Source organism: Phocoena phocoena, chromosome 10 (assembly GCF_963924675.1).
Source record: "Phocoena phocoena chromosome 10, mPhoPho1.1, whole genome shotgun sequence".
Classification (NCBI taxonomy): domain Eukaryota; kingdom Metazoa; phylum Chordata; class Mammalia; order Artiodactyla; family Phocoenidae; genus Phocoena; species Phocoena phocoena.
Window position 1 is genome coordinate 48613395 of NC_089228.1, and position 8354 is coordinate 48621748.

General features: G+C 46.2%; 1 protein-coding gene across 1 annotated transcript in view; it reads right to left on the reverse strand.

The window, feature by feature from the left end:
• The window catches only part of ITGA9 (integrin subunit alpha 9), a 350005-nt gene that overhangs the window by 60461 nt on the left and 281190 nt on the right, over positions 1 to 8354 (reverse strand). The window contains exons 21-22 of the mRNA XM_065885198.1: positions 7480 to 7569; positions 5257 to 5365 (exon numbers count right to left, since the gene is read on the reverse strand). Of these exons, the coding sequence (XP_065741270.1) occupies positions 5257 to 5365; positions 7480 to 7569 (199 nt within the window). The remainder of the gene's footprint in view (positions 1 to 5256; positions 5366 to 7479; positions 7570 to 8354) is intronic.

The window sequence follows — 8354 nt, forward strand, 5'->3', positions numbered from 1 at the left end:
TTTAGCATTTTCTTGTATTCTTCCAGCTAAAAATTATATTTCTTTTTACACACCTGGAAATTTACTCATAGACTATTACACTTGGTGGGGATTCAGAAATAATCTAGACTAGTATTTCTGAAACTTTAACACATATCAGAACAATCAGATGGGCTTGTCAAAACATAGATTGGGGGCAAGGTCATGTCCAGAGTTTCTGCAGTTGTAGGTCTGGTTGGGAGGGGGTGGGTGGAGGCTAAAGGATTTGCATTTCTAATGAGTTCCCAGGAGATGCTGATGTTGCTGGCCCAGGAAACATACTTTGAGAACCACTTATCTGGTCCAATGCCTTTCCTTTTACAGTTTGAGGTAACTGAGACCCTCAAAGAAAAAGTGGGTTGTCCCCAAACCAAATGACCTAACTTACAGAAAGGGCTGTTTTACTATACTATCTAGCTGGTTTGGTTTCTCCATAACTTACAGCTTATCACTTGCTAATACTGTTTGATGACACCTGTGCACCTCTTTTCTTTCCCAGCATTTGGTCCTGTAAACTCTACCCCTCTCATTCCCACCACAGTCCTCCTTATTTTCTGTTTCCAGCAGCCCATTATCTCCTGAGAAATGAGAGAAAAGATGGTGGCCACAAAAAGACCGTACAGGAAAGGAGATGGAGCAAAGGCTGAACATGAAACTGAAGGAAGAAATGGAAGATGAAGGAGAGTAAAAGAGATGGGTAGATGTGTAGAGATAGAAAGCAGATTAGTGGTTGCCTAGGGCTGGGGGGAAGGGGGAATGAGGAGTGTGGCAGGCAGAAGAATGGCTTCCCAAAGATGTCCGTGTCCTAATCCATGGAAACTGACTACATTACATGGCAAGGGGGATTTCAGGTTGCTAGTCAGCTGACTTTAAAATCGAGAGATGATCTTGGATTATCCAGGTGAGTGCAATGTAATGGCAAGGGTCCTTATATAGGGAAGTGGGAGACAGAGTCAGAATCAGGGAGATGTATTGTGAAAGAGATCCAACTGGCCATTGTTGGCTTTGAAGATGAAAGGGGCCACGAGCCAAAGAATGCAGCAGCCTCTAGAAGCTGGAAAAGGTAAGAAAACAGATTCTTCCCTAGAACCTCCAGAAAGGAATGCAGCCCTGCTGACACCTTGCTTTTAGCCCAATGAAACCTTTTCAGACTTCTGTCCTCCAGAACTGTAAGATAATAAATTTGGCACAAAGTTCACAGTAATTTGTTACAGCAGCAATAGGAGACTAATACAGGGAACGACTGCTAATGGGTATGGAGTTTCTTTTTGGGTGATGAAAATGTTCTAAAATTAGATTATGGTGACAGCTGCACAACTCTGTATAAACAGAATTGTGGAAAAAGTCATTGCATTGCGTACTTTAAACAGGTAAACTCTAAGGTATGTGTCTCAAAGATGTTGTTATTTTTTAAAATTAATTTTTATTGGAGTACGGTTGCTTTACAATGTTGTCTTAGCCTCCGCTGCACAACAAAGTGAATCAGCCATACACATACAGATGACCCCTCCCTTTTGGACTTCCCTCCCATTTAGGTTACCACAGTGCATTAGGTAGAGTTCCCTGTGTTACACAGTAGGTTCCCATCAATTGTCTATTTTATACATAGTATCAATAATGTATATGAGACATTATTAAAAAAAAAAAAAAAGATGGGTAGGAGCAAGAGAGAGGAAGAAATGAAACACTGCTTGGTGGCCTGGGGACTAAAGAGAGAATTCAGGGATTCAGGGCATCTCTGAAGCTGAGGTCAGAAGGGCAGAGCCAGGAGACGGGTTGGACAAGTCACCGGGTCTTCACACTTGACAGAACGTATAAGGATCTAGCTCCAGCAAGCTCTTCCCTAGAAAAGCATGTTTTCGTTTTTTGCAATAGTGAGATCTGCTTCAGAGAACAGACACAAAAAATGGTTGAGTGGATGAGCAGTTGTTGGCAACTCTTAATTCAGAAAGAACACAATTCACCCATAACAACAACCCTAAGGCACAAGAAAAGGAAGGAATTTCCAACCATGATGGAAATAGCTAATTTGAAGTGAAACGTGAGAGCACAGAATTGAAGAGAAACCTATTGACCTGTCTGGGAAATTTCAATTAAAGCACAAGTGGGGGGAAGAAAAGAAAATGATGATTTTGTTTTGCATGATTTCATCCATCAAAACCAGATGGATGGGAGAGCTTATATTACCTTATTTATTTTTAACAAATGTCTTAACGTCTGACTCTCTGCAAATGTTCTTGTGTAACATCTGTATTATTTTTCATCATTTTTCAGGTGAGGGAAATGACTGATGATGCAAAAAAACCCCAAACAGCCAACTATCAATGGTCAACAAATTATTACATCTCTGTTAAGAAAACTCTGATGAAACTTTGAAACCAGGTCCAAGACTAATATCTCTGCCTTTCTCCCATCAGCATTTGCAGTGGAGTCTTTAAACAATGACGCAGCTTGTTGAATATTAGCTTTGAAAAGACACAGAAAAAATATCTTTATATGGAAAGACTTGTGCTTTTCTTCAGGAAGGATGTTGCCAGAATAAGGAAACATAGAATTTTACCCATATCCGTGACCCCATTCTCCCCCACTATCTCTACCTTTTTCTGGGGGTCACTATCACCATCAACCTGGTCAGTGGCTTTCCTGCAGGATGGTCAGAATAATGACAGTTATACCAGAATATTAGTTGTCAGAGAATTCTCCAGGAAACTGTCAGCTTTGCTAACACAAGAGGATTTCCTTCCAATCAATGACACACACTATCTATCTTTCAGATCCAGCCAACTTTCTTAATCCTGAACGGAATGCTATGTACTTCCTCAGGCAACTGATAATCACAAGGGTCATGCCAATCACTCATTTCTGGTGCCCCTATTCCCTAGCCTGTATCTACATCAGGATACAAGAAGAAAGCTCTTTGCCTGAATACGAAACTTTAAGCTCCCTGCAAAAATGCATTCAGAGAAACATGATGTAACCACATGCCCTCAGATTTCTTTCTTTTTTTAAAGAGGGGGAAAAGAACATTTTGTATATCTTTTGAATACGTTTTTCTATAACTGTTATTCTTTTTTGCCTTCTCCTTTCAACATCTATACCCTCTTTTAAAAAAAATTTTGTTTTACTTAAGTATAGTTACTTTACAGTGTTAATTTCTGCATATACCCTTTTCATTACATGATGTGTCATTTGAATCCTTCTCAATGTTTTTGACTGTATATTTTATTGTAAGACACCTCCAAAAGTTTGGTTTAAGTAACTAAACTTACTTAATTTGTAAGTAATTAAAATGATTTAAGTAAAATGAAATAACTCCATCTGGCCTTTATCTGTTTTCTATCCAATTACAAAAAAGCAACGGAGAAAAGGAAACTAATTCTGAGAAGCAATTCAGAACCACTGAGGCCCTATTCCCAGCAATCACTCTAAGGTCTCAAAAGAAAGGCTAACCTCATCTTTCCCTTTTTCCCTGTAAATCAAACACAGAGTGTGACAGCTGGGGCTTAGCTGGCCGGCAGGCACCTCCTCTCTGAGCTGGGATGTGTGCTATTTATCATGGCTTTGGAGGCCTCTTGCCTGGGAGAATGCTTTGGAGAAAGGAAGACCATTGTTTGTGAGAGACCACAAATATTTCACTGCCTCCCTCTCTAGACCCTCACCCCATCTTTATTTGTCATCCCCTTGGTCCACCCAGGAGTGGCCACAGGGAAAGAAATTTTAATTATTTGGCCATAGCAGCAGATGCCAGAGCGGGAAACCATCTTCTCCGTGGGGAAGGGTGGACGGGAGGCAGGGGAGGGCTTCGGGAGCTAGAGCTGGAGAGATGTGGGATGTGGATTATGGTACACTGTCTTCATCACTTCATCCCCAGCTCCTGGCAGGTGCTGAGCTACACAGGGGTGTCCAGGCAATGCCCGCCCAGTCCTGGCCCCAGCCCGGCTGCTCCCAGCTCTGTGCCCTGCAGCATGTCCTCTACCCCCTGGGCCTACATTTCCCGCATTTGTCAATCGAGGAGAATGCCTGGATGATGCTCTGTCCCTCTAACTTTGTGTTCAAAGACCCTCCTGCTGAACAGCACTGGCCTGAAGGGTCTGTGCTTAGAGCAGGGCTCAGCAAATGATGGCCTGTACACCAGATCTGGCCCGCCACCTGCTTTTGTACAGCCTGCTAGCTAATATGGTTTTATATTTTTTTTTTTTTTTTTTGCGGTACACGGGCCTCTCACTGTTGTGGCCTCTCCCGTTGCGGAGCACAGGCCCCGGACGCGCAGGCTCAGCGGCCATGGCTCACGGGCCCAGCCGCTCCGCGGCATGTGGGATCTTCCCGGACCGGGGCACGAACCCGTGTCCCCTGCATCGGCAGGCGGACGCTCAACCACTGCGCCACCAGGGAAGCCCGGTTTTATATTTTTAAATGGTTGGGAAAAAAAATCAAAAGAAGATGAACATGTCATGATATGTGAAAATGATATGAAATTCGAATGTCAGTGCCCACAGCTACAGTTTTGTTTGTGCATGGCCTATGGTTGCTTCCATGCTACAGAAGCAGAGTTGCATAGTTGCTGGCCCGCGAAGCCTAAATACTTATCTTCTGGCCCTTTGCAAAAAAAGTATGCCCACCCCTGGCTTCCAGAGGGATGCTGTCCTTCACGGTGTCCACAGTCCACACCGAGTGGACCTGCTGGACACAGTGCTTATGTGATGGAAGAGCCAGCCCTGTTCTTTGGGAGAGCAGCATGTTTCCCCTGGGGGAGTTTCCATCGCTCACACTGCTTTGCTCTTGTAAAACCCCACTTCTGAAAGGCTGTCCCTCTGTGGGAGGACTGGGCTCCTGGCTGAGTCAGTGTGGAGAAGTCCAGGATTAAGGGGACATGGCAAATCCTTGAGGCTGCCCTGTCCACAATGTGAAGAATGATGGAGAACTGAAAGGGGTCCTTTGGGGCCATTTGGGCAGGGATGCTGGCCTGGCCTCAGCATTCAGAGCATTCATGCAGCTCTCTCTCCAAATACTGAAGAGCAGAGGGGTCTACACAGCAGAGTACCACACAGCAAAGGGATTAATTCTGTGTGTAATTATGGAAAACACACACACACACACCACACACTGCTCCAGCCAACCAGGCTGGGAAGAATTTCTCTTGGAAGGAGCCTGGCCCTTTCGTTGTCTTTCATAGAAGGCACATCCCTTGGGCCCTTCCATTGGTCCCCAGTGACAGAGAAGGTCTCCAGGGGTGGATACCTGAAGAGTGACGTTGAGAGGCTGGAAATGACACTCCAGGTCTTCCAGCTGAATGAAGCTGGATGCGTCCACAGACTCGCCGTACACAAAGGAGGTTGGAAACATGATTCTGAAAGAGGAAAGCATGAAATCTGTCATCCCAACCCAGGGTCACTGTTACCCTGAGAACCCAAATATCTGTCCCTATTTAATCTAGAACCTGGCTCCCCACAGTGTCCTCCACCAAACCGTTCCCTTCTGGAACCGCTCCTTCCCTCTCCTGTAAATGGACACAGCCAGACCTACGCTTTGTAAACAGACATTTCCAGTAATGTCTTGTCATCTTAGGTGAAATCAATAAGCTACGTATACAAACATGTACCAGGATTACATTTCTAAAATGAGGAGGAAGACAATGGTAGCTTTGATTTCCGTTTTTTTTTTTAAACTGGATTATAAAATTATGCAGGTTCTGTTTTGTCATTTGAAAAACATTTTGTGGATTGAAAAAGAGTATGACAATTTAAATGAATTATATATTTGGCATCCTAAGCCCCACTCTGTGACAAATTCATTTAAAAAAAATAAAGATTTTCCGACTACCAAAATTACTAGGAATTAGGTATTAAAAGTTGAGTCCTCTCAGTGATAGCCTTTTTTCTTCAGATTTCAAACACTGGCTACGTAAGATGTGATTAAGAATTCCGGTTCATTCTGTAGTGATGCTTTCAACGTTGCCCGCAAAAACAAACCCCAAGATTAGACAAAGCCAGACTTACTTAAATTCTCAGACAAGCAATGGATTCTAGAGGAGATTCTAGAAGCTGCTCACTTGCCTAAACACAATAACGTAAGATTTTTGGTACCAAGTCTGAATGGATAGCAGTTCACCTATTTTCAACTTAACGTATATTAGAGTTTGGAACTGCAGTGAGTTCCCAGTACCACCCAATGGCAAGAGCTGGTTCATTTAAATGAGTCCCGTCTTATGTTCCTGGAAGTATCAGCGGTTCACTCGTTTGTTTAACTGATGGCTTCGTCGGCAGGGGGAGAGGGGGCTGGCGGGGGTGGGGGGGTGCTGTTAACACCTCACAACGAGGTCTCTGAGGGCTGGACAACGGGATCAAGTGAGCCTGTGTTTTCTCTTTCATCCCCCAAGGACGGGGCTTGGTCCTGGGGATATTCTCACTGTGCCTCTGAGGAGACAAGTAAATAAACTACAGGGTTAAAAATAGAGCCATGAACAGAGGCAAATCTGTGTTAATTTGCAAATATATTCCACCAATGCCTCATGTCTAAAGAACGTGATGAAAAACGCCAAGAGGCAGGAACGCCCACCGGAGACTCATTCCTGACACCCAGCAGAGTGGGGGAGCTTTGCAGGGATGGTTCCTTCTGCAACGCATTAACTTTTCTACTTCCAGCCAAGGCCGGGACCCAGAAGCACTTGAAAACTGAAAAATGAGAAACTTTGAACCTCCAGAAAGTTCAGCTTGCCTGTGGGGCAAGGGTTCAACAGGTCCTCATTTGATCTAAACTAATTGTGCAAATCCTTTTTCCACTATCAAAGAAGTATGTGCTCTGTTTCTGAAGCCGGAAACAGGAACTGACTTCTCATTTTTCCAGGCCTGGGTTTTGGCTGAAAACCACCCCGGGTTGTTTTGGGTGCCTGCCTGCAGCCCTGCTTTCCAACAATGCCAGCAGCATTGAGTGGCCAAGGACTTCAGCCAGGCAGATGGTGGGCCTGCTGTGATCGGCCCTGCCTGCTGGCTCTGCAGAAGGGTCAGAAACACGCAAAGTCAGCGGTGACTCGAGGCTAATCAGAAAGCAGCCCAGGCTTCCTGGGAGCCAGCCAGGGCACTGGGATGCATCTGGTCGTAACCTCTGGCCCAGGAGCCTTTGGCTAAGATTTTAATCCCAGGAATCAAGCTGCCTCCTATCCTATGACACTCTGGAGGGGTGGGCACTGGGAAGAGATGCATGGAAAGATGTACAGAATATTCAAAGAAATTATGGGGTTTATATTTGTCATCACACTTCTTGTGTTACCTACCAGGTGGGTGGGTAGCTGGGAAAGAGGAGAAAATCAGGGAGGAGGACATGAGTCACTGCAGCTAAAGCTTCATCCTGCATTTCAAAGCTGGGCAGAAGCGGAAGTGGCAGAGCTGCTGGCTCCTGGCTACACAAGCAAACATAAGAGAAGTACAGTGTTCCGCTCCAGGCAGATGTGTCCCGGCTACTCACCCAGTGATGGATGTGTCCACCTCGTGCATCAGCGGCACTGTCAGCGTGAGGGTGTTGTCATGCAGGGACTCTGAGCGCTCCATGTTGCCGCTGTGCAGGAAGAGAGGAGGGGACACTGGTCAGCACAGCCCGCCCACAGCGGGTGTCTCCCCTCCCTGCAACAGGTCTCCGTTCTGCACCTTTTTACCCTCAGCTCTGTTTTTGGTCCCTGTATGGCATCCCAGTGCCCTATGGTCTCAGTTGTATTCCCCCCACAAAGACATGAGTGGGGAGTGGAGAAGGGAGACAGGGAGGAAGGCAGGCAATCAGGGCACGTGATCCAGCAGGTCAGGGCTGTGGGCAGCTGGGCTCTGTCTGGCCAGGGAACTCTGGGAGGCAGCGTTGAGCACCAACCCCAGTCTCCCTAACTGAGGCCATGGGAGCTGATCCACTGACTCCTGAGGCCTGCTGGGGGGCGGGGAGGGGGCATTAAATCCCTGGCACCTGCCCTATGTGCACAGGTGAGGGGGGGGGTGTGGCCAGAAAAAGCCTCAGGCAGAGAGGCAGGTGCTGGGAGCTGTCCAGTGCGTGTGTGGTGGAGATGAGTGCTGAGAGGTTATGGGTGGGCACCAACAGTGTGTGCTACTTCTGCAAGGCTTGCTCCATGTATAATGGACCAGCAAGGTTAGGGCACTGCAGCTGGGAAGGGGTCTGCTGGACTTTAGCAGCTATTTCCCATCTACAGGCATCACCCATCATCCACTGACAACCAAGCCCAGGAGAGAGGTCCTGGCCAACCCCGTGCTGATAAATATCATGGGAGTTCCTGTTATGGAATTCTGGCTCCAGCAGGTTCACATACAGGCCTTCCCCTTGGGGTGAGGAAGCACAGAATG